General features: G+C 33.2%; 1 protein-coding gene across 1 annotated transcript in view; it reads left to right on the forward strand.

The window, feature by feature from the left end:
* LOC792657 (novel PIM family protein) overlaps positions 1–27,278 on the forward strand; it is a 29,933-nt gene extending 2,655 nt beyond the window's left edge. The window contains exons 2-8 of the mRNA XM_073937487.1: positions 8,138–9,339; positions 25,832–25,926; positions 26,026–26,076; positions 26,195–26,573; positions 26,661–26,837; positions 26,927–27,015; positions 27,137–27,278. Of these exons, the coding sequence (XP_073793588.1) occupies positions 8,358–9,339; positions 25,832–25,926; positions 26,026–26,076; positions 26,195–26,573; positions 26,661–26,837; positions 26,927–27,015; positions 27,137–27,157 (1,794 nt within the window). The 5' untranslated portion in view covers positions 8,138–8,357 and the 3' untranslated portion in view covers positions 27,158–27,278. The remainder of the gene's footprint in view (positions 1–8,137; positions 9,340–25,831; positions 25,927–26,025; positions 26,077–26,194; positions 26,574–26,660; positions 26,838–26,926; positions 27,016–27,136) is intronic.
* Positions 27,279–27,523: the final 245 nt, after the last annotated feature.

Below are 27,523 nucleotides of genomic sequence, written 5' to 3' on the forward strand. Positions count from 1 at the left end.
TACTTCAGTTAAACACAAAAAAATTATATTTTAAAGAAAGATGAAAACCTGCAAACATTAACTTCCATAGTATTTGTTTTTTCCTACTATGTATGTCAATGTTTTCAGCTTTTCAGCTTTCTTCAAAAAACTTCCTTCATGTTCAACACAAAGTAACTTGGAAGTTTTTAAAAAAGGTTTACAACCACTTAAAGGAGAGTAAATAGTGAACTGTTCCTTTAACCCAATCTAGTTGACTTTACTAGAAAATTGTATAGAAACCCAGTGGCTTAAACCCCTTACATTTTATACAAGGTACAACTTAACAGCCATACTTGAATTAAAATATTACTGTAAGTTCAAGAAGATTGTAAAGGTTCTAGGTTAATTTAAAGTGGGCTGTTTAGTTTCACCTTGTGTAAAAACATAAAGGATTTAAGGCAACATGTTTCGATGCAGTTTTCTAATAAAGTCAACTAGTTTGGGTTAAGAGTGTAATGGATTACAGTAATAGCAGTGAATCATGCAGGCATAAAATAAATGTTTAGCCATGTAAAGCAATAAGCTTGTTATAATTTAGAAATATTTTAGGGTGAAGCACAGTATGCTGTTGTAGTTTTCATATAATTGATGAGTCAAAAATGAGATGTGTTTTAAATTGCAAGACGTGAATTAACAATATGTTCATCAAGATTCAAATCTTGCATCTTATATTTTTTAAGGTTTTGGCCCAATAATACCCATATTCTGCTATTTAAAAAAACATGCAGGAATTTGTGTCAGCATTCCCTTCAATGAAAACTACAACAGTGGACATCAGTGGTGATAAAAATGTATGTGAAGGATAAGGGTGTTCATAATGAGAAGTGCAGTCACTATCCTGATCTCTGAGTTTGTAGAACTGACAGATCTGCTTGGAATAAATGGAAACATGCTGGAAATATTTAACCTATTATACAGTTAATTCAAGAGTGCCAGGTTTAATGACACTTTACATATATAAATAAATATCACTGAACTTTCTAAATGAAACCTAACGCTCATTCTTTGTTCAGTAATGATGTTGTGCACTTCTAATACTTTACAGTGGCAAAACCTGGAATAACACATGGGAGCCCTCCAGGAATTGCTGACACTTTACGCCCAAGTCTCCTCATGCTAACCGGATTGCAATATGACAGTCTAGTCAGCATAAACACCTGGACTCACCAAGCACACTTTGGTTCTCAGTGTTTTGTAAAAATAGTTTTTGCTATTCTTCAGTAAATACTTGAATATGTTTTGAACTTATTCTACTTTTGATGTTTAAGTTCAGAAAGTTGTTATTATAAACATAATTTGCATTTGTCATGAACTTGACTTCTTGTTGTTGTAAAAGCTGTTTATTATGATGGCATTTCCAAAGGCATCATTTGAAAAGATTTTTTGCAGTGCAGTTTTACTTGAGCTTGACATACCAGATGTATGACATGAATAAATATCACAAAATAAATATAATAATAATAATACAAAATATACATTTCCTTCAATTATAATTGTTTTTAATCATTTATATATGTATGGTAATATATTATTGCATTAAAAACTTATAAAATATATATTTTTGGTTAAAATATATATTTTTGTATTTTTGTGTGATTTTTATTATTTATTTTTATTTGTGGCATTATAAATAAATTATAAATGTTTCATTAAAATGTATTGTGTTTATTTGCATACTCATTTACAATGAACTACTATTTTTACTATTTAGTGGGCACTATATTTGTCATTTATGTTTGACATATATTTATATTTGTATACCTACATGATGCAGGGTTTAGTTACAGCAAATGCTTGAAATGTTTTCAAACATGAAGCTTTTTTATTATTTTATTATTCGTTTCAAATTAAGTATACTGCCTATGATCTGGTTTTACTATGATCATTTTGCACATCAGGTTACCCCCACAAAGTAATCTCACGGTAAATATACATTTGTATTTTTAATAAGACAATAAATAACATGTAATATTAATACACATTTTGATATTTAAGTTATATTATAAGGTTATAATCAACCTTCAGCCGGAAGATTACCAAATAGAGACAAAGTGTGACGTAGATTGCGACGTTGTGATTGGACTATAACTTCAAAGCCAAATTAAAAGATCCTTCGTGTTGCTAACTATGTTTTGCTAACTTTGCCACTTTACTAACAGTGTCCTTTATCAATGAGTTATCACTGTGTTTTAAATAGTTAACGATTAACCAAGATCGTAACCCTAAACTTAACCCTAACTACACCTTTCAAGGAACTACAATTTGTAGCGCCATGTCTTTCCCCTCCCATCTATACAGCGACAAAGGATTGTGGGTAATGTAGTTTAAAGCCTTTTTGTAATAAAATGGAACAAATACTATTTTTAATGAACTAAAGACTTTCTGAATAAGGTCATTGTGCATATATTTATGACATATATGAAAGCCAGGCATAAATTTGTTATTTTACAAAGAGTATTTTTTAAACAGCTTTTATTGACTTGATCAGTATATATCAGACTATTATATCCAACATTATTTATTGAACATAGCATAGGTAATAGTCTTGCTGATATTCTCTCACTCATTTCTCGTTTGAAATGTGAATACTTTTTCCTTTTCTACGGGGCTCTACTCATCCCCTTTGAGTAAAAGGGCAGTTAACCTATGTAGATGTATTATCTTCAACATGGACAAGAAATTGTATTGTCACATGTACAGTTGTGGTAAAAAAAAAAAAAAGCTGTAAAAATAAGCTAAACATTAGTATCCTCTTTAATTACAAGTTATTAGCAATAGTGATCTATGTTCATCACAAATGTTATGAGTTCAGAATAATATGTGTGGATGTAATTCTGAAAGTGTGTTTCATTCATGGTCATCATGTGATATTTAATTGTTTTCACTTAAAATATGTAAATGTTTATAAATAAAACCTTTTTAAAGACATGTATTTGTTTAAAAACCACTCTTTATCTGATTATTTTTACTTTCTAAATCTTCAACTGTTTGTGTAACAGTATGTTTTGATGACAATGGATGAACTTGTGTTTAATAATGATTCCACATAATGTCTTTGTCCTGCATGTGGGTTAATTTGTTAATTATTTTCTTTATGATCAAATGATTGTTAGATTTGCTGCATTGTAAGAATCATGAAAATATTGAGAAATGAGGTAACAATGATGAAAAGATATCCTTTCAAATGCTGCGAATAGTTCAAACCTCCAAATGATTAAAAATACATAGCCAATAACCAACAAAATAAAAATGCAAACATTTAAATTATCTAAACTAGAAGTAAAATAGTTCTGTGCTGTATTTATAAGTTACTGTGTAGTTCTATGTCTACCAAAAATACATATTTCAATACATATTTTATTTTCATTCATTCATTTTCTTTTTGGCTTAGTACCTTTATTAACCAGGGGTCGCCACAGTGCTATGAACCGCCAACTTTTCCAGCATGTTTTTATGCAGCAGATGCTCTTCCAGCCGCAATCCATCTCTTGGAAAATATTTTATTTTTTATCTTGCATTCAATAAAACATTATACAAAGTTAATTTTTATTTTCAGAATAACAACAGTCGCACTGTTATCTCACAACAAGTGCAGCAGTTTTTTGTTAGACATTCTAACAAATTAATACAAATGTTTCAAAGTAAGGACAAAAATAAAAGGAGATTAATTTTTTTTTTTTTTTAGAAAAATCCATGAGGACCAAATGGATCCATCAGATCTTTGATGTAAATCATAGGTTAATTTTTCCAGAGGTAGAAGTGTGGTTGCCTGACTCAGCCACATATTGACTGGAGGTATCTGAGCAGTTGACCATAATGTACATTTTTTGCCCAAGTATATGCAAAAATTAAATTTATCATAAAAATGTATCATAAAATTAATATTTTAAAAGCTCTTAATGTCACTTAATGTAATAATTTCATTTTAATATAGAGTTCCTTAAATCGTTATATGTTGTAAGCAGTTAGGCATACAATAATGCTCTTAATTTACAACACTGATTGATTTTAGAGGAATGCTTACATACTGTACATATCTATGTATTTAAAAAAAAAGACAATTTGGTTATAGATGATGACAATTTTATTTAATTTTTTACAGATTTTATTACATGCTTTAGATTCAGGGTTAAGGTCATCCTCTTCTGGATTACAGTAAAAGAAAATCCACAGTCAATGTCATACTCATCAGCTGGAGCTTTATTTAAAAAAAAATGTATGTTCTCTGCTCCAGCCAAAACTTGCAGGTACCTTGCAGGTCTCTAGATTGCACCATCGTATTGTTGTTTATTTCTCAGTTATTTTGTTGCTTTCTGAGAATGATGATCCATAGACCTTTTAACCCCTCTTTGTTTAGGCCACATGTCGAATCTTAAAAGAAGGACACAACAACATAAAAATATATTAATATCCTTTGGACTGGGTAACTTTATGCTTAAGTTTGAGCCAAATAATACAAATACATACCAGTACATTTCAGTAGCAAACAAGCAGGAAAGTTCTTTGAAGGAACCAGGATGAGTTGAAAGGTATTTATAGTAGTTGACCATCTCTGCCACAATAATCCACTGCTTCTCCTGAAGAATCCTGACTAGCAGGATGATGTTGAAGACCCTCCTCTTTGTTGCTGGGTCAGCAGAGTCTGAAATATATTTATGAAAAGAAAGTTGTATAACAAGGATTATACGTCAACTTTTAAAGAATCAACACTGACAGAAGTCTAGTGTACATACCATGCAATATGACGAAGACATCCACATCACTTCTTCTTTTTGTTGTCTTTGCTTCTGCTACTGAAAAAAAATGACAGTAATAGTAACACAATTTTTCATGACTACATGTAATATTAATAAGAATTTCCTCACCCTCTGCCCACTCCTCTACATCACAAACCAAAGTCTTCCAACTGGTTTCCGGTCACTGCCAGTTTCATGGATTCTGTTTTGCAACTTGCTTTGCAGAGCTGTTGCGGTCTACAATGATAAGCAATCAAAAAATCACAATACTATTTAAATAGGTTACTGAACAACTAAAACAAATTCAACTGGATATTGTTACCTTCTGATATCAACAGGTCAGTGAGATGGCCAAATTGTTGAATATCTGCTAATTCCAGCACATGACCATGAGAGTTACAGTAGCATGTCTGGTCACTGCAATCCTATAGAAGAAATATTGCACTGTTCAACCTCCTTCCCAAAAGTAAAACCAGGCATATCCTGGTATGCCTCACTCCATTTCACCTGGTTAACATATACAAACAAACAAACAAATAAATAAGTAAACCAATAAGTTTTGGCATTTACCTGTAGATCAGTTTAAGATAATCATATAGCTCATCTATCTCAGATATAAACTCATGTGATTAGGCATGAAACACACTAAAATCATGGGCTTAAAGATGGTGCTGAAACTTTGGACAGCTTTTTGCAACTCTTTGGAGGTAGTGTCATTAGTTGATGTAGTCCACAAATCTTCCTGTCAATTCTTAATCCTTAGCTGTAAATAAACCTTCAAAAATGCCAGTGTTTGAAAAAGGAATGAAACAGTACAGAACAAGTGCATAACAGTTTCTATCTTCTAATCTAATTTTCTTAGGTGAACATCACAGAGCTGTTTTCTTGTTAATTTAGTTTCAACACATACAGTTTAAAGTACCTCGTGTGTTCTTGAAATGGTTATGCTTATGGTTCATATCTATTTAAATTGGCAGTATATCTAGTGTGGAAGCAGAACAGATGAAGGGCTCTTCCTTGCAAATACTATCCACCTTGTATTGCACAGACTCCCACTCAAGAATATCTCAGAAAAATGTCTGCTGAGATCTTAGCAGTCCATTAAAAATAATTATACCAACATCTTTTCCACCAATGGAAAGAATATAAAAATACTTTAGGATATATTAATACTTGCATGACCAAATCTGAGATAAAAAGGCCATCAGTATGCCTTAGTTTAAATAAAACCAAAATTTTACTCTAGCCCACTGTCACCTAGGTCTACATATACAGGGACTAATGGAAACAATGAAGTACACACTGACAGTCACTGGAGCAAGGCCCTCTCACAGTTGGGAAGATTGGAGTTCCTATGAGCTGTACCAGATAAAAACAACAAAAAAATGTACATTTATAACATTTCTAACTTATCCTAAGACTAGTAGACAAGCAGCATAAGCAGTTCTAATTTCCTAAACCCCAGTGTGGGCAGTTGATGGCCTATAAGGTGTCATAAAATCAGACAAAACAAAATACTTTCTGAAAAAGAAAAAAAATGGTTGGCCACTATCAACACCCAGAACAATTAGTTTTAAACAGTTAGGCCACAATATTTTGTGAGCTTATGGTGTAGTTTTTTAATGTTTGTCATAAACAATAGTGATAGTAAAACTAATGCGTTTCTTTCTGTTATTACAATAGTAGTGAAAGAATAAATGCATTTTATCTCATACAATCATATATGCCTAAACAATGTAGATATTTAATATACATGGAATGAAAAACTTCACTAACCCTTGACTGATTCCAGAGTGGTCTTGGCCTTCCTTACATGGTGGTGCTTTCTGCAGATCACCAAGTTGTCATCAAAACTTGAGCTTATAATTGAGCTCTTGATGATAAATATGAGTATTGAGGAATCACTCATGGTGATAGGCAGAAACAGGCTGAAAGACACAAGAATTAAACAAATATAAATGTGTTAACAGAGATAGAGAGACAAGTGCAATTTAACATATAAACATGGGTAAAGTGATTTAACTTTTTGCTAATTAGAAAACAAAATTGGATTTTTAAAGAAATCTAAAGAACCTGAAAAGAGCAAAGAAAAAATATTCATATCTGAACAGTGAACACCTTATAATGTACACCTGTATATATATATATGTGTGTGTGTGTGTGTGTGTGTGTGGTAGATTAAGCTATTTTTTTGTTTAGTTTTGTGTTGTACAATGAATAAAATGTGCTCAGACGGGCAAAATATCTGCCTTTTTCCTTTAAAGGCATGGAAAATAATTGTTTTTACAATAAACCTTTGGAAACACTTGATGTTCTTTAATATTGAAACAATAACGAATACATTTGTATTATTAGAGTTGCATATTGCATATTATATATAGATTTTGCACGAATTCTATTGTGGAAAACAACAATCTGGTTACACTGTTCCTTATCTTAAAATGTATATATTGTTCTAATGCATGACCAACGTTATATGTGAGAAAAATATGTTTTTAATAAATAAACTTGATGTAATTAGATAACGTCGCTAGTTTACAGTACATGCTTTATCAACAAATCGTGTTTATTTGTTTACTTTTTACTTACCTTGTGGAAAACCGCAGTGAACCTTGGGATCGCAATGAACCTTGGGATAGCGAGCATAGACTGTAAAAAATAGATCGCCACATACAATGACCCCAACTTTAATAAATAATTTAAAATGAAAAATATCAGCCGAAAACATTTTTAAACTTAGTACTTGAAATTTAATATTTTTTTAAAGTAAAAAAATAATAAATAATATGAATGAATCAAAGTTTTATTAGGCATAGTTACCCTAAACTGGACAACCGAATATATTTTCACTCATTAAATATAAAGTAAATGATAACATATTTATAAACACCAACTAATCTCCAATAAAAATATATTATGCAGCATTAACGTAATATTTAATGTTGACAGTTGAACTCATCTGAGAACTCACCGCTGATGCAGTTTGACCAATAGCAGAGCGGCGTTAAACTCACCGTGAAGGGATGTCACGTGGGCCGAAGTTTATTCATACAGTAGTTTTGACCCCGTTTACAGACGCTTTTCATGAACAAAATAAAAATTACATATTTTTAAAATAAGAAAACTAAGATAATAGGCGTAAATCAGGTTTTAAAAATTGCGTTGACATCTATTGGTAATTATACGAGCCTCCAGCGTCTCCATATGACGCCTCAGGCTCAGGCACAGATTCTATAGGGAATCCCTGCACGTCTAAATATGACGCTAAAGGGGTACCCTGTGCGTCAATAACTGACGCCGAGGGTTCCTGACCAAGCGTCAGTATGTGACGAGTTGGGAGTGAGAATGTGTTGGTTTACCGCGCAGCCGCTTGCATACAGGCTATGAGTATGTGTGATCAGTTATTGATTGATTATAAGGCATATACTTTATGCAAAAACAATATGGCACTTTCAAATGGCCACAGAAACGCTCCACAGAAACGGCCCAGCCTGCGTCACATTTAGAATTGAATGTGAATGTTCGAAACGGTGACATCATAGCTAAGAGAATGCGAATGCAACTCTGACTTTGGCATTCTGCGGTTAAACTAGTTGAGCGATGGGTCAGCGTAATTGTCGTTGCAAAAAGGCAAACAATGATTTTGAGCGTGTGCACGTTTACCATCACGATGCACCGCCACAGCTCACCAATTTGGTGGAAGCTCATAAACATCCTGTTGGCATAGGTGAAGATAGTGCGAGTGAGGGGAAAAATAAAAAGAGAAAGGAGGCCAACCGTAAAAAGAAAAGAAGGTTCAAGTTGTGGCGGTGGTTCTCCTGTCTGAGAGCTGCTGAAAAAAATAGTACACTTCAGGTTGATGGAGAGGCTCAGGACACTGGGGCAACTGCAGCACCACCTGAAGTACAACCTTCTTCCTCTTCAGGTGACGGATCTCTACAGCAGGTCATTCATACTATAGACCTCAATCTTCAGGAACCTTCAGCCAGTGACCCTGAAGTCTATCCAACAGTAAAGAAACATCTTACTGTTCAACCTGATGTCCTCCGTTCTCCAGTTCTGAGCAGCAATACTGCTCAGACTTCATTCGACTGGAACTTTGACATCAGCCAGACTCCATTGCTTAGTCCTGACTATTGTGATGAAGCCGAAAGCTTAGCTCACACCTTATCTGACTGGAGCATTGATTCTGGCCTGGCTCTAGCACGCACCACATCAAGGTGGAGCAATGATTTCACTAAGACTTCAGCACACACCATGTCAGATTGGAGCATTGATAAGATCAAAACACCAACACGCACCACATCAGATTGGAGTACTGACGCTACCCGGACTCCGGTACACAAAGTGTCAGTCTGGAGTATTGATGTCAACCAGCCTCCATTTCACTCATCCACTTCTGATTGTTGTAACAATGCCACTGAGATTCCAGTCCCCGATGCTTCCGAGGGGAGTGCCAATTTCCCTCAGATTTCACAGCACACAATGTCAGACTGGAGCATCAATGGTGGTCAAACTCCAGTCTGCACACAGGCCTCTGTTTCAAAACAAATAGAGAATAATGGAAAGATGACAAGTCAGGGTAAGTTGAATGTCCCTTAAACACACCACACACACACACACACACACACATACTTGTTTTTGTGCATTGTGGGGGTCACCTGTCACGGTGGTTACGTAATGGGGACCGCCCTTTCTGATGATGTTAGAGACATAAAAAAAATAGTTTGCCACACAAAAACACAAACTATTTCATAAAATCACTTCAGATTTTGGATATTCCGCAATTTTATTTTTAGACCTGACACAGTGGTCACTTGTGGGGACATTTCAGGTTTTGTGTAGAAGTGGGGTCCGCCACATACACAACTGATTTTTAGACAAAGTGGGGACCAATTCTACACACACTTTACTGGTTTTGAGACAAAGTAAGGACCAGTTCCAGATACACATTACTGGTATTGAGTCAAAGTAGGGACCAGGTCTACACACACATTACCGGTATTGAGTCAAAGTAAGGACCAGATCTACACACACATTACTGGTATTGAGTCAAAGTAAGGACCAGGTCTACACACACATTACCGGTATTGAGTCAAAGTAAGGACCAGATCTACACACACATTACCGGTATTGAGTCAAAGTAAGGACCAGATCTACACACACATCACTGGTTTTGAGTCAAAGTAGGGACCAGATCTACACACACATCACTGGTTTTGAGTCAAAGTAAGGACCAGATCTACACACACATTACCGTTTTTTAGTCAAAGTAAGGACCAGTTCTACACACACATTACCGGTTTTTAGGCAACGTGGGGATCAGATCAGCACCCTTACTAATATTAAATTTTAAACCTCAATCAAGTAATTTGACAGTAAACTGCTTTAGAATTTTCATTTGAAGAGCAGGTCAGTTTATAAAAAATGTAATTTGAATACAGAAGGAACCTCAAGATCCAAACAGGAAATGGTCCAGAATAGATTTAATAAATGTTATATTTATTATAAAGAATTTCCACAAAACCTTTAAACACAAAAAAACAGTAAACACAAAATCCATGAAACTCTCTTGCATGTCTAAAAGCAGTTCTCATTGGGTATAACAAGCTTCCACATAACTCTTCCATGTCTGCATACACATTTAGTTAAGTGCAATAGCAAATAATATTAAACGGTTAGTTCACCTCAAAATGAAGATTCTGTTATTAATTCCTCTCCTTCATATTGTTTCTATCCCTTGCTGTCTATGGAGGATGAGGAGTTCTTGCACTTTATCTAAGTTATCTTCCTTTGAGTCTGAAGATGAATGAAGGTCTCAGGGGATTAGAGTGAGATGAGGGCAAGTAATTAATAATATAATGTACATTTGGGTAAACTCTTAAAATCCACCAGTATGTTCTATTTCTGTTTCTGTCGTATTTTAACTATTTGAAAAAAAAAACATTAAAAATATTTAAAAATATATTTATAAAGAACTGAACCCCACAAATGCACAGAGACCTTCATCATATAACCAAGCCACCAAAACTCCAAATAGACATCATTTGTTAAGCATTAACTCTACATTAATAGTAAGCAGTTTATAAACACAGCTAGATGCTCTATTGTTGACTTATAAGCATGTGTAATGTGCTCAATTTTTGTGTTTTCATACTTTGTTTATAATTCATTTTTCATAACTAAATGAAGTACTGCATTATTTACAAACTGTCTAAGAATAATTGGTGTTTTTTAAGATCATTAAGAATGAGTAAATAAATGATTAAAAAACTATATAAATGAACATTTATACATTTACTATTCAGGCATATAATCAGGGCTAAAAAAAAAAAAAAAAAAAAAAGAAAATCCAATCGGTTCACTCTGAGCAGAATTTATATTTTTTCGGTTCTGTTCTTGCGTTGCTTAATAGACTAAATATTCCGAAAACAGTTTTCTAGAAAAACAAAAAACAAAAAACCTTTATTTAATTACAAAGTATTGCAGGGCTCTAGAGTGCTCTGTTTTTTAATGGTGCAACTAAAAAATCTATACAAGGGGTAAGATTAAATGAATTTTCAATAAGTATCATTAAAGACATATTTATAATATGAACTTGCTTTTGGTTATTGATTGACACGCTGTTTAAAGGCGCTACACACAGCCCCACTCCTTGGTATCGAGCGCAGGCCCGGCGCTACATTTAGATGTTGTATAATATGAAATAGCAGTAAAAATTATGAAAATTGTTATGAAATAGTTTTTCAGTTATGTAGCCGAATAAAAATATTTAGTACACTGCACAGTGCAATTATTATTTAAATTTATTATATCCATTATTATTAATATTAGTAAAATCTTTTAAAAAAATTTACTTTAGGCTATACTGCTATTTGCTCATGCAAAATTAAACACCAGAAAATATATCGTAGGCCTATATTAAGAGCTAAATTACAGTTAGCATCATAAGTAGTTCAATTATGTGCTGTAGGCTATTGATTGACCAACACCCCCTGTATACAGTTTACCCACTGCAGGTCTACAGTGTTGATGTGTATTTTGAATTACTTGTTTTAAATGACAGTAAGACATGCTATATTTCGTTTTTATAGTAAAATATACATTATAATCCAGTACAAAGTAAAATAATATTTATTAGTGGCCTATTGGCAGCGTATAGCCGTTAAGCTTATAGTCTAAGCATGTCATTTATTTATTATTAACATAAATTACAAACTAGCCACCTTATGATTTTATTTCGTTTCTGTATATTTTTATCAAACGAAAAATGCAATGAGTTATACTTTGGTTTTAATTTTATTAGAAATTTAATAGCCGTTTAGGCAACACTACTTCTACATGTCATTGGCTCTGATTGCGTTTTTTACAGATAACCTATTTACAAAGATTTTTATTAAACAAGTGCACTACCACAAGATATTTTTGTAGGTGTAAAAATCTAAAAAGTATCATTATCATATTCTTGCCTTATTCATCTTTAATATAAATATAAAATTTAACACATTCATTGATTAAACTAGGGATGCTAACAATCACTCGATTGATTTATTGTCGGCAACCCTTTAAAACCGATAGACCTTATCGATGACCGATTAAGCATGGGCATTTAATAAGTTATGCTTTGCTCTTTGAGATGCGTCCACGATTTCACACATTACATAATCAAGTGTGCGCAGTTTAGGCTACGTTACCCTATGGAGTCGTGCACTCTCTTGACTTTGCATATTGGTTATGCACATATTGGTCATACCTATTATGCTCAGATCTCGTTTATCCGCTGGTGCTGCCATTAATCCGCTGGTCAAGTAATCAAAAAGTAGGCTACATGACGTTTAATTATGGGCAGGTTATTAAGACCAAACATTGGTTGTGCAAACTGTATTACGTTCTCTAAAATTTTAAAGTGTTTTAAGCTACATTATCTTTTATAGACTGGCATAGGCCTAAATACGCATCACGGCCAGACATTTATAGTTTATATAAAAACGAGCGTCACCGTCGCATTTGTTCACATGCTTTAAATTAATGCTTTTTGTCTCCCAAATTCATATAATAAAAAGAACAATAAAATAACATTATTAACCGTTTAACTGTAAACATTTCTGTTCAGAACGATTAAAGTTGATCTTTTTTTTTCGGTTTTCGTTTCTGTTCGGTTTTATTCGGTTTTCTCGTTTGGAGCCCTGCATATAATATGTTTTTCTGCATGTTAAATAATGCTTTATGAACTCAACATGCAGTTTTGTGATCTAATCTAAAGTGAGGAATACTGATGCTTTATAAATCCCTTATAAATGACAATTAAAGGCTCAGAATCATTCATTTATTCATTTATTTTCATTTTGGTTTTCTCTCTTTATTAATCCGGGGTCGCAACAGCGGATTGAACCACCAACTTATCCAGCACGTTTTTATGCAGCGGATGCCCTTCCAGCCGCAACCCATCCCTGAGACACATCCATACACATACACACTCATTCACGCTCATTTACTACGGACCATTTTAGGCTACCCAATTCACCTGTACCGCATGTAGGAGCACCCACACCAACACAGGGAGAACATGCAAACTTTACACAGAAACGCCAACTGACCCAGCCAGGGCTCGAACCAGCGACCTTCTTGCTGTGAGGTGACAGCACTACCTACTGCACCACTGCGTTGCCAGGCTCAGTATCAAATAAACAATAAGTATTTGCAATCGTACCTAAACAAATACAATTACTGTAAATTTTAAACATTGCTGAATAACAGGAGTGTCGAAATACAACATCATTTGATAAAACAACAATATAATAATTTAACAATACATTACGTGTAAAGCAATTTTATATTTAGACAAGATTGCAATGATTTACTTTTCATTTGATACAGTTTCATTTGAGCATCTTGTAATAAGTAGAAATTAATAGTCATTTTTTCCCTGTATATAATGTAACTGAGCCTTATATTGTAATTTATAATGGATTTATAAAGCATGAATAGTCCTCGCTTTAGATTAGATCACAAAACTGCATGAAGTTGAGTTCATAAAGCATTTATTAACATACTAAACAACTTATTATATGCCTGAATAATAAGAATTATCAATGTTATTTTTAATAGTTTATTAATCATTTACTTGCACATTCTGAATTATCTAAAAAAAAACACCAACTACTTTTAAATATCTGGTTTGTTAATGATGTACTTTTCATTACTAAATTAAGTATTGCATTATTTACCAAGTATGAAAACAATCATTAAGCACATTATAATTATATATATATATATATATATATATATATATATATATATATATATATATATATATATATATATATATATATATATATATATATATATATATATATATATATATATATATATATATATATATATGGTGAAGCAGTGGCGCGGTACGTAGTGCTGTCGCCTCACAGCAAGAAGGTCGCTGGGTCACTGGTTTGAACCTCGGCTCAGTTGGCATTTCTGTTAGAAGTTTGCATGTTCTCCCTGCATTCGTGTGGGTTTCCTCCGGGTGCAAAGGCACAGTCCAAAGACATGCTAAAGGTGAATTGGGAAGGCTAAATTGTCCCTAGTGTATGAGAGTGACAGGCCCATATGACAGGCTGGCCGGAAGGTGTAAAAAAAGTCTTTATCATATGGACAAGTCTAAAACTGGAGGACTTGTTCCAAAAAGAGCCGACCCCGCAATCATACGGGACTAAGGCCAAAGAAGATATATATATATATATATATATATATATATATATATATATATATATATATATATATATATATATATTTTTTTTTTTTTTTTTTTTTTTTTTCATTAATTTCAAGATACACAAATTAAACTACCTAATGAAAAATAAATATTAGCAATCTTATCAAAATATAAAATTACTGTACAGTGCAAACATCACAGAAACACTGAAATGAATATTGCCATATTGTTAATTGTGTTGTTTTGAAATGATGTTGTATTTTTATTTTGTAATGTTTAGACTTTACAGAATTTTTTTTAATAAGATTGCAAAGATTTATTGTTCATTAGATACTGAGCCTTAAATTGTCATTTATAAGGGATTTATGAACTATAAACAGTCCTTAGGTCACAAAACTGCATGAAGTTGTGTTATTATAGCATTTACTAACACACATGGTTACAATTACTATATGCCTGAATATAACATGTATAAATGTTCATTTGAATAGTTTATTAACCATTTAATAACTCATTCTGAATTATCTTAAAAACCACCAACTACTCTTATATACAAATAGTTTGTAAATAATGCAATACATAGTGAAGTAATGAAAAATGAATCAGTAACAAAGCATGAAAATACAATTAAGTCAAGTCAAGAATACAGCGTTTGAAGCTGTATTTATAAACTGCTTCCTAAAGTCTATTAATGTAGAGTTAGTGCTAAACTAATGATGTATAGTGTGTAGTTACTATGAAAGTGTTATTCAGATTTTTTTTTTTTTTCTAAAGAGTCGAGATTCAGTTTTTAATATAAAAATCCAAAGCTGACCAATCTCTGGTTTTTAGAGCCAATGGTTCAGCTTTCACCACAGCATGTACTTCCTGTTTGCTCCAGGATCTTCTCTTTATGGGACCTATGGGTGGTTAAAATATAAAAAAGTGGTTTTAGTTGCATAAATGTTCAGTCATTTTTACAACATGTGCTGTTATGTTAGTTTAATATTGTGATAGAAAATGCTAGAAAAATATGTCTTGCCTATTATTAAAAATACTTAAGATGGAGATGGATTAAAAAATACTTCCTAATAACTCCAAAACTGGTTAATGTGGTTACACTTTATTCCATAGTCCAGTTTAGACATTCTTTTAACTATGCGTAACTCTGCAACTACGTTAATTATCTCACCGTAAAGTATTATGTATTAGAGTATTTGCATACTGTTAGAATGTTCAATAAGACTAACGCTCATCTGATGAAGTGTTTTTTTTTGTGTGTGGTGGTGAATTGCATTATGGGATGTTGATCTCTGCTCTGTGCACTTTTGATGTTGAAAATTCAACGCTACAGTTTAACAAAGTGACTTTTACTGACATTTTAGTAGTTTGAAATAATGTAATGTATAAGAAATAATATATAGAGATAAATAAGTCTTTAGAATAACAGAAAATGTACCGGCAGTTTATTACAAGGTTTCTGTAGCATAATATACAACACCAACCCAAACAAAAAGTCACTTTTTTTTACTTTTTAAGATTAAAAGTTGTTGGAAGAAAGATCAAGATCCCATAATGCAATTCAAAAGCAGAAACAGATTTCATAAAAACATGAATCACAAATTATGAAAAACTGCTAATTTAATTATTATTACTTATTTTTATTACTTTTAGAGTGTAGAGTATTAGCTGACAGTTAAGGTTACCTCAATAAAACTGACTCTCATTGGTCTCAGTAAATAGTACAGCAGACTAAGTTAGGCTCAAAATTAGTACAATATGACTAACTCTTAAATAAATTTAGTAGAGCATTAGCAGTGTTGATTCTAACAGACAGTCTAATGGCTGTTAGTTGACAAGTAGTTGCAGTTACTTGTAGTTAGTAGTAGTAGTAGTAGTAGTAAATTATCAAAATAAAGTGTAACCAGATATGCAATTAGTATATTTTTCCAAAGTATTTAGCAATATTGTTTAACTAACATGAAATGAGACATCAAGTGCAACTGTACTGAAATCATCATAGAAGTAATGTGCTTCTGTCCTGTTTAACCCTACATGTTATGTAAATGAGCTTGTGCATTTGGACTTGTACAATAACACAAGTCAGTCACAAATTAACTTTAATGATCATACCTCTCTTTTTTGTGAATGCTGGGTCTGCATCACTATCTTCACAGACACTGTACCATGGTGATGATACTTGAGTGGACTCTGAAAGTAAAAATCAAGTCTGAGAGTTGACTTCTCTGCATAAAGCTTACCAAAATATTTATTTGATTTTGTGTTGTTCTTTTTAATGGGTAAAAGCGTGTGATGGTAGCTTAAAAATAGTTTTCAAACACAGCACATACATATCATGATAAAAATAGAAAAAAGAAAAATTCTGATCAGAAAAATAAATAATATTTTTACCTTTTAGACTGGACTTCACCTCCTCCAAAATCACGATCCACTGTAACTTTCTCTGAATGTAAAAACCCACACAAAAATACATCATTTAAAACAATATGATATATGTTTGCAAATACAAATGTGTATATAATATCCAGAAAATCTGGCACTGTACTACATGTTTGTGTGTAAACCCACGATTTGATCAAGATTCCACCCTTTAAAATCTTCTGAGCGTCTGTTTTCAAGTCCCAGAAAAACTGAGTTGTGGGAACAGAGCAGTTCTCTTCTGCAGTCATACAGTCATAACACACACATACATATGAAGAGTTAGGTTGCAAAATGCGATAAACGGCATTTTTTGACATTTGGATTTTATTATTGGAAATCACTGTTCAGATGTACCTTAATCTATGTGTCAATTGCTGCCATTAATAACATTTAAGAATGCACATTTTAGGCCAAGTACAAAACGTATTTTTTTTTTACAAAACGCAATATCCGTCAGACCAGTTTCTTTACAAAGTGCGATATAACAGTTAGAGAGCGTTCAGGATGCGGCGCGAGCTCAGCATCCCCTGGGAAGAGAGTCATCGCCGGTGAAGTGCTCAGAGTTTGCTCATTGATTTAGCGATAGAAGATGAAGTCTTCAATTTCACAAAAAATAATAAAAAGGCCACAAAAGTGGACCAGAATAAGATACTTCTGCGTCAACAATACACAAATGCAGCAGGGAACGAGTCTCCGCTGATGTCAAGAGAAGGCCTAGGAGCGCCTTTTTTCCTACTCCCCATCACAAGATACCTGTCTGCAAGTGTCCCTTATAAGTTTATTTTTTAAATAATTTCTTAAATGTAGCTGAGTAGCCTATCTGAAGATTTATTTATGTGGTTGCACCTATTATTTAAAATTAATTCTTGTTGTTGTTGATTTATTATAAAGGAACTTAAAGGGCACATGTTGTTATGGAGAAAACGGTTTAGCTTTTTCACAACCAAATAAATAAGCTATTATTATTATTACAGTGAAATAATTCATTAAATATGACATAGCGAGGCAAGTTTGTGTCACGGACTCAGCTCCGCCCGCTCTTATCATACAGGTTTGGTTTTCTGCAGCGGTGTGGAAGGAGCCGCCCCCCACTCTTTTTGTACCAAGCTAAAGGTCATTTATCTAACTAACTTAATCTTACTTATCAAACAAAACATTGATTCACTAGCTTTTGGTAATGGTATTAATGTAGTATAATATAGCCTAAGGTGGATGTAGCGTTTTGCAAAAAAAAAAAAAAAAAAGTTATGTTATGTTATGTTGTGTACATTCTGGCCAAATCTAACTTATAATCTTATTATTATTAATCAATCTTTGCATATATTATTCCATGTTTGACAATGTGGGTTGGATTAATATGTAGCATTTTGGCATGTTTTTTTTTACTTAATTATAGACATAAAATTAAATAAAAAATATCCTGGATTTGAAAATATTGTGTTCCTGGCCTTCACTGAGCTCAAGTTATAGTTTAATGTACAGAAATTGTGAATGAACTTGACTGTTGATGTCCTGAAAAATAATGTCAAAATTACCAACATTTTTTTAAATGGATATATCTCGTTCTGCAATGAAACTCTTTATATACAGTTGAAGTCAGAATTATTAGCCCCCCTGAATTATTAGACAGCTTGTTTATTATTTCCCCAATTTCTGTTTAACGGAGAGAAGATTTTTTTCAACACATTTCTAAACATAATAGTTTTAATAACTATTTCTAATAATCATTTCTAATAATGGACTTATTTTCTCTTTGCCATGACGACAGTAAATAATATTAGACTAGATATTCTTTAAGACACTTCTATACAGCTTAAAGTGAAATTTAAAGGCTTCACTAGGGTAATTAGGTTAACTAGGCAGGTTAGGGTAATTAGTCAAGTTATTGTATAACGATGGTTTGTTCTGTAGATTATCGAGAAAAAAATATAGCTTAAAGAGGCTAATAATTTTGTCCCTTAACGGTGTTTAAAAAAATGTAAACTGTTTTAATTCTAGTCAAAATAAAACAAATAAGACTTTCTCCAGAAGAAAAAAATATTATCAGACACACTGTGAAAATTTCCTTGCTCTGTTAAACATCGTTTAGGAAATATTTAAAAAAGAAGAGAAAAATTCCAAGGGGTCTAATAATTAATACTTCAACTGTATATGTATATATATATATATATATATATATATATATATATATATATATATATATATATATATATATATATATATATATATATATATATATATATATTAAAGTATACACAGTTGAAGTCAGCCCACCTTTTTAAAACTTTTTTACAAATATTTCCCAAATGATGTGTAACAGAGCAGGGAATTTTTTCATAGTATGTCTGATGATATTTTTTTCTTCTGGAGAAAGTCTTATTTGTTTTATTTCAGCTAGAATAAAAGCAGTTTTAATTTTTTATGAACCATTTTAAGGTCAATATTATTATCCCTCCAATAACTTGCCTAGTTACCCTAATTAACTTAGTGAAGCCATTAAATGTCACTTTAAGCTGTATAGAAGTGTCTTGAAAAATATCTAGTCAAATAATTTTTACTGTCATCATGGCAAAGAGAAAATAAATCAGTTATTAGAGATGAGTTATTAACACTGTTATGATTAGAAATGTGTTTAAAAAATCTGCTTTCCATTAAACAGAAATTTAGTACAAGAAATAAACAAGGGGGCTAATAATTCTGACTTCAACTGTATATAATTAAAAATATATATTTTTTATATAATTTTATAAATATTTTATAAAAAATTATTTTATATATTTTTATATATAATTTATAATTTTTATTTTAAAAAATATAATTTAGACAGTAGTACTCAAGGGTCCAGGGGTCTGTTCTTCGGACCTCGCTTAAATAATCTAAGATTATATTACAGATCCTGGATCTTTTAATCTTGATAACTCATCTTAGGCTAATTTGATTCTTCAAAAAAGTTTGCGAATCAGATTAAACTGATCTGAGAGGTGTTGTGACTGTGTGTTGTGACAGATCTATCGATCCTCAAAATCATTATCAGCAATACAACGATTGGCTGACGGCACAGCAGCGTGATGACATCTGATTAATGGACAGTTATCAAAATTACATGAAATCCGTAGTAAACGGTTCGTTAAATCTGATATGCAATAACAGAGTTGTGAGTCACGTGCTGGAGCAGAGCAGTTCTCTTCCCCTGTCATATGGTCATCCTTCAATATAAGCTGAAAATAAAAAAATATATATTAGTTAGACAGCAGTACTCAAGGGTCGCGGTCCCCACTATGTCAGACCTTACTGTGTGTGTATTCAGGACTAAGTGTGTTTTACAGCTTCTCTAACATGCCTCTGGTCCCCACAATGTCAGTGCATATGTTCACCAATTAGGACACACACTCTGTTTCATTTCTATATTTTGATTAAGTTAAATAATTACAATTAAATACACCACTACTACAACAACAACTACTATTACTACTACAACTAATAATATTAATAATAATAATAACAATAATAATAATTGTTATTATTATTAAATTTAAACACACCTCATCAGAGTTGTGGGTCTCCTACTGGAGCAGAGCAGTTCTCTTCCTCTGTCATATGGTCATCCTTCCATCCTTCAATAAAAGCTGAATAAAAAAAAATATATATATATATATTAGTTAGACAGCAGTACTCAAGGGTCCCGGTCCCCACTATGTCAGACCTTACTGTGTGTATTCAGGACTAAGTGTGTTTCACAGTTTCTCTAACATGCCTCTGGTCCCCACAATGTTACACTAGTGCATACATTCATACATTAGGACACACACTCTGTTTTATTTATATATTTTGATTAAGTTAAATAATTACAATTAAATGCACTACTACTACTACAACAACAACTACTACAACTACTACTACTAATAAAAATAATAACAACAACATTAAACACACCTCATCAGAGAGTTGTGGGTCACGTACTGGAGCAGAGCAGTTCTCTTCCTCTGTCATATGGTCATCCTTCAATCAAAGCTGAATAAAAAAAATAAAAAAATATATATTAGTTAGACAGCAGTACTCAAGGGTCCCGGTCCCCACTATGTCAGACCGTACTGTGTGTGTATTCAGGACTAAGTGTGTTTTACAGCTTCTCTAACATGCCTCTGGTCCCCACAATGTCAGTGCATATGTTCACCAATTAGGACACACACTCTGTTTCATTTCTATATTTTGATTAAGTTAAATAGTTACAATTAAATACACCACTACTACAACAACAACTACTATCACTACTACAACTAATAATAATAATAATAATAATAATAATAATAAAAATAATTGTTATTATTATTATTATAAACACACCTCATCAGAGTTGTGGGTCTCCTACTGGAGCAGAGCAGTTCTCTTCCTCTGTCATATGGTCATCCTTCAATAAAAGCTGAAAAAAAAATAAAAATATATATATATATATATATATATATATATATATATATATTAGTTAGACAGTAGTACTCAAGGATCCCGGTCTCCACTACGTCAGACATTACTGTGTGTATTCAGGACTAAGTGTGTTTCACAGCTCCTCTAACATGCCTCTGGTCCCCACAATGTTACACTAGTGCATACATTCAAAAATTAGGACACACACTCTGTTTCATTTCTAGATTTTCATTAAGTTAAATAATTACAATTAAATGCACTACTACTACTACAAGAACAACTACTACAACTACTACTACTACTACTAATAATAAAAATAATAACAACAACATTAAACACACCTCATCAGAGAGTTGTGAGTCTCGTACTGGAGCAGAGCAGTTCTCTTCCCCTGTCATATGGTCATCCTTCAATATAAGCTGAATATAACAAAATATATATTAGTTAGACAGCAGTACTCAAGGGTCGCGGTCCCCACTATGTCAGACCGTACTGTGTGTGTATTCAGGACTAAGTGTGTTTTACAGCTTCTCTAACATGCCTCTGGTCCCCACAATGTCAGTGCATATGTTCACCAATTAGGACACACACTCTGTTTCATTTCTATATTTTGATTAAGTTAAATAATTACAATTAAATGCACTAATAATAATAATAATAACAATAATAATAATAATAATAATAATAATAATAATAACAACAACAACAACAACAATATTAATAAACACACCTCATCAGAGTTGTGGGTCTCGTACTGGAGCAGAGCTGTTCTCTCCTTCTGTCATACGGTCATACTTCAGCAAACCTGAATATAAAAATATATATATATTAGTTAGACAGCAGTACTCAAGGGTTCCGGTCCCCACTATGTCAGACCGTACTGTGTGTGTTTCCCAGCTTCTCTAACATGCCTCTGGTCCCCACAATGTTACACTAGTGCATGGGTTCACCAATTAGGACACACACTGTTTCATTTCTAGATTTTGATTAAGATAAATAATTACAATTAAATGCACTACTACTACTACAACAACTACTACTACTACTACTACTAATAATAATAATAACAACAACATTAAACACACCTCATCAGAGTTGTGGGTCACGTACTGGAGCATAGCAGTTCTCTTCCTCTGTCATATGGTCATCCTTCAATATAAGCTGAAAATAAAAAAATATATATTAGTTAGACAGCAATACTCAAGGGTTCCGGTCCCCACTATGTCAGACCGTACTGTGTGTGTATTCAGGACTAAGTGTGTTTCCCAGCTTCTCTAACATGCCTTTGGTCCCCACAATGTTACACTATTGCATACGTTCACCAATTAGGACACACACTCTGTTTCATTTCTAGATTTTGATTAAGTTAAATAATTATAATTAAATGCACTACTACTACAACAACAACAACTACTACTACTTCTACTACTACTAATAATAATAATTATTATTATTATTAAATTTAAACACACCTCATCAGAGGGTTGTGGGTCTCCTACTGGAGCAGAGCAGTTCTCTTCTTCTCGTCATATGATCATACTTCAATGAAAGCTAAATATAAAAAACAAAAAATAATAATTAGACAGTAGTACTCAGGGCTCCTGGTCCCCACTATGTCAGACCGTACTGTGTGTGTATTGAGGACTAAGTGTGTTTCACAGCTTCTCTAACATGCCTCTGGTCCCCACAATGTTACACTATTGCATATGTTCATAAATTAGGACACACACTAAGTTAAATAATTACAATTAAATGCACTACTACAGCAACAACATCTACTACTACTATTACTACTACTACTAATAATAATAATAATAATACTAATAAACATACCTCATCAGAGAGTTGTCGGAGCAGTTTTCTTCTGCAGTCATATGGGCATCCTTCAATGAAAGCTATTTAAAAACAGCTTTGTTATATAAGTCATGTCATGACTATAAAGCTTTCATGACAGTCTTATGAACCCCCCTTTAAAGTAAAGCATTACCCAATTAATTAAACTTTTTTACCCATTAAGACAAGAAGAAGATATTAAGAGATTGATTTCATTATCTCTTAAGGATGATGCAAACTCTTTATTTTTGAACAGATTTACCCTTAATCTATATTAACATTAAAAAACTCTTAGCTTTGCTGAATGTATTAAGGATTAATGTATTAAGTGATCAAAATGTCAAACCTTTCTCCAAGGCCAATCACATGCGCCATAGTCAAACGTTATTTCCTCTCCAAAGAAAATATCCCTGATTGCAAAAAGGCACAAATGAGGTTTTCTCTGAACAACGATCTTATTGACAGTGCAGTTAGGGTGCAGATCGTCCTCATGATCGGCATCAATGCTGCAAAACTAAGAGAAAAGAGCAAGCAACATTTTAATTATGCCCTCTCATAGCAATAAAAAGCTAAACTATGGCATGAATACAAACAGAATGAATATAATATATACATGTACATTTGAATGGGGAAAACACTTAACCACCTGTTCTTGTTTTACCATATAAAGTCAAACATAAAGAGAGTATTTTTATTAATATCTCATCTATGCTTTGCTTCCACAAGCTCTATCATTTGTACTCAACCACAAAACTTCCTTTAATAAATGTGGACAACGCAAACTCTGACCTAAAAGATTTAATGTGTAGGGTTCAAAAACTACAAAAACCTCACATTAGCATCCTCTCTCAGTGTGTGAATTATAAATACAGTAAACCTTTTGAAGTGGATCAGAACCTTTCAACAATGTTGTTCTAATACTATTGAACACCTGTTCTTCTTTCTTAGGACAGTTTTAAAGAACTTTTTTTCCACTTCAATTGTTTACAGGTCACACTTTACAATCAGGTTTTATTAGTTAATGTACTTACTAACATGACCTAGTAATGAACAATGCATGTACAGCATTTATTAATCATAGTTTAACATTTACTAATGCATCATTCAAATCTAAATTTATGCTTGTACCAGTAATAATGCATTGCAATAATTAATGCATTGTGCGTGTTCAACTAGTAATGAACAACTTTATTTTCATTAACTAAAGTTAACAAACATGAACAAATACTGTAATAAAGTATTATTCATTGTTCATGTTAGTAAATGCATTAACCAGCATTAACTAATTTAACCTTATTGTAAAAGGCTACCAGTTGACAGCAAATAAATAAATAAAACACACACAGTGAACAATTATGTACTTTTATATATGTTTTACACTAAGTTGGAGTTTATTATAATTATTTATCTAAAATAAAACGTTTCTACACGTCATAGAACAATAAATTAAGTACATTTCTAGGACCAGATAGCCCCACATTTTAATTATAACCTCTATATTATTACATTAACGTATAAATAGTATATAATAAAGTTATTTCAGGATTAACGTTAAATGTTTAAAGCAATTAACCATTTAAAAAGTACGATACAAGAACTATGAAAACATACCTTAGTAACCTTCTATATATTCGGTTTCCAGTGAATGGGTCTTGTCAGTGGAGCTGGTGATGTGTTTCTCCGCATCTTTTAATGGTTTTATCCTCCGTCGATCCATTTAGCCGCCCGGTGATTGGTGACTGTCTGACCGCGGCTCATGCACTCCACCCCGGCCTCTGACTCACGTAGCACCGGGCAGTTAGCACGTTAGCACATTAGCGCGAGTAACTTTTACTCGTGTAAACAAGTTAAATTACATACCGAACTGTATTTTGTGTCTTATCAGTGTTATATTAATACGTAATTTGAAACAACATCGATTAAAACACCCAGGAAATTCGTTAAAACATTTAATTAACTATACCTGATAACTGTCAAAATATGCAACATAAGTATTTGTCATATAACCTATTTTATTACATTATGATGGTGAAAAACATTCTAACTTACCCAAAAATTCGAATAATTTGATGATAGATCTTAATTAAGTTGATTAAAGTCGGATTCATTTATGAGATTGCGCATGTGCAGTAGGCAGAGTGTGTGAACTGCGTCAAGTGTGTGTCAGGGTGCAGTACCGCCATCCGACTACAGGACCGCTATAGAGCAGTGCGCCGACACACACTTACACACTCAATTCAGGTAAATGGTCAAGGTGGGGATCAGTGAAAAAAACTGCACTAGGCATATCAGCAACGCCCCCTGAGTCTTTTAAAGGCAAAACATAGTGGGGACCGGGCGATCGGTCCCCACTATGTTTTTGGTCCCCACTTTGTGAGTGTGCTATCATGCTGAGGTCCCCACCATGTAATAAAAACAAACACACACACACACACACACACACACACACACACACACACACACACCTGCAATACTATATCAGGCCATTTTAATGTTTCCATTTGTGACCCTGGACCACAAAACCAGTCTTAAGTTATACATTTTTGGCAATAGGTAAAACTAAAGCTTATTTATTCAACATTCAGACCTCATTTTCAAAAAATGTACACTGATTAAGTAAAACATTTTGTCCTGTTTTACACTGGTTGATATTTCATATTACTTAACCTTGGTTTTGTTTTAATAGTCATCAATTCTTGCCACTATCTGATCGATGACATGCTGGGTGAAGGATCCTTTGGAACTGTGTACAAGGGGCGACGTCTACACGATGACTTAAAGGTGCCTTTCATTTTTCTGGATAGGATAAACAGTAACAAATACAATATGTTAGCTGTACAATCATTCTTACATACACTTTGCTTATTTCTTGTTTATTAGGTGGCAGTGAAATTTGTCACAAAGACGGAAGATGTGGAATACATACGTATCGTAAGTGATTTCTCATAAGACAAGCTACTGTTGTCGAAATTTTGTGAAATTATGATTCAATTCATAATCTATAAAAGATATATCTATCTAAACATCATAAAAAATGTATTTCCTGTAGTCGGGTCATTCAGAGCCCTTTCCTCTTGAAGTTGCACTTCTCATCCTCGCCCATGGAGTATCCAGCGTTCCAGAAATAATCCAGCTTCTGGACTGGCAGGACCAGGAGGACCATTATATAATGGTGTTGGAATACCCTTCACCCTGTGAGGACCTATATGCTTTCACAGAAAGCTATGGAGGATCCATAAGTGAAGGTTTAGCGCGTGTTGTTATGCAGCAGGCAACTCAAGCTGCATACATGTGCTGCCGCAATGGTGTTCTACATCGCGATATCAAACTTGAAAATCTACTAATCAACAAGGAGACTCATAAAATCAAATTAATAGACTTTGGGTGTGGAGACCTTCTCAAGAAATTACCCTACGATACATTTGCCGGTATGTATTAACCCTTAAGCTGTGAAAAACGATATTCTGAATTTATAGCAACAAATGCTAATTGATGCAAAAATCTTTTACCTTTAGGCACCCTTGAGTACTGCCCCCCAGAGTTTGAGGAAACGGGTGAATACAATGGGAAGCCGGCAACAGTCTGGTCCCTTGGCATCCTCTTGTTTGTATTGGTGTGTGAGGACTTTCCCAACCCTCAAGAACTGCACATGATCAATGAGAACAACTTCTCCAAAGCTGGCTTGTCCGATGGTAAGCTCTTTATTTCAAAGACTCTTACATGCAACATCAAAGGAGGTGTGAAGTTCAAGGTAAACAGATGTTTCAACTGTTTTTCACAGAATGCTGTCAGTTGATTAGTTGCTGTCTCCAGCAAAAGCCAGAGCAGCGGATTCAATTAAAAGAGATTCTTCTCCACGAATGGTTCAAGGTATGAAGCCTAAGCAGAGTATTTTGGGAGGGTTAATTCAAACACAAGACTATGGATGTTAGCTTAGAGAATATTAGATTTGGATTGACTTTTGATAAACTAATTGCTGTTTTTATTTTAGGACACCAACCTGGAGAACTGAAGAACAGCCACCCTACATGTTATTGTCTTGAGAGGAACGTTTCAGGCTGTTTGAGGCAGGAAATCTTGAGCAGGAGGTGGCTCCTCTCAAAACAAACAATAAAACATATGCATTAATTGAACTCTTGTGAAGAGTATTATTTGACAAAAACAATTCTAGGAGAGCACATATTTACATAGTACTGTGAATCTTGTTTCTGTCATGTATGATAAGTATGCAATGCATTTCTTGTGTCATGCTATTCTTACAGTTAAAAAGATGACTAGAGGCTGCATATTGACACAATAAACGTGTCAAAAAAGTCACCAACACAAAACAGCTGATGATAAACATCATTTTAAGCTGTAAAATGACATCACATTTCCA

Source organism: Danio rerio, chromosome 22 (assembly GCF_049306965.1).
Source record: "Danio rerio strain Tuebingen ecotype United States chromosome 22, GRCz12tu, whole genome shotgun sequence".
NCBI lineage: Eukaryota > Metazoa > Chordata > Actinopteri > Cypriniformes > Danionidae > Danio > Danio rerio.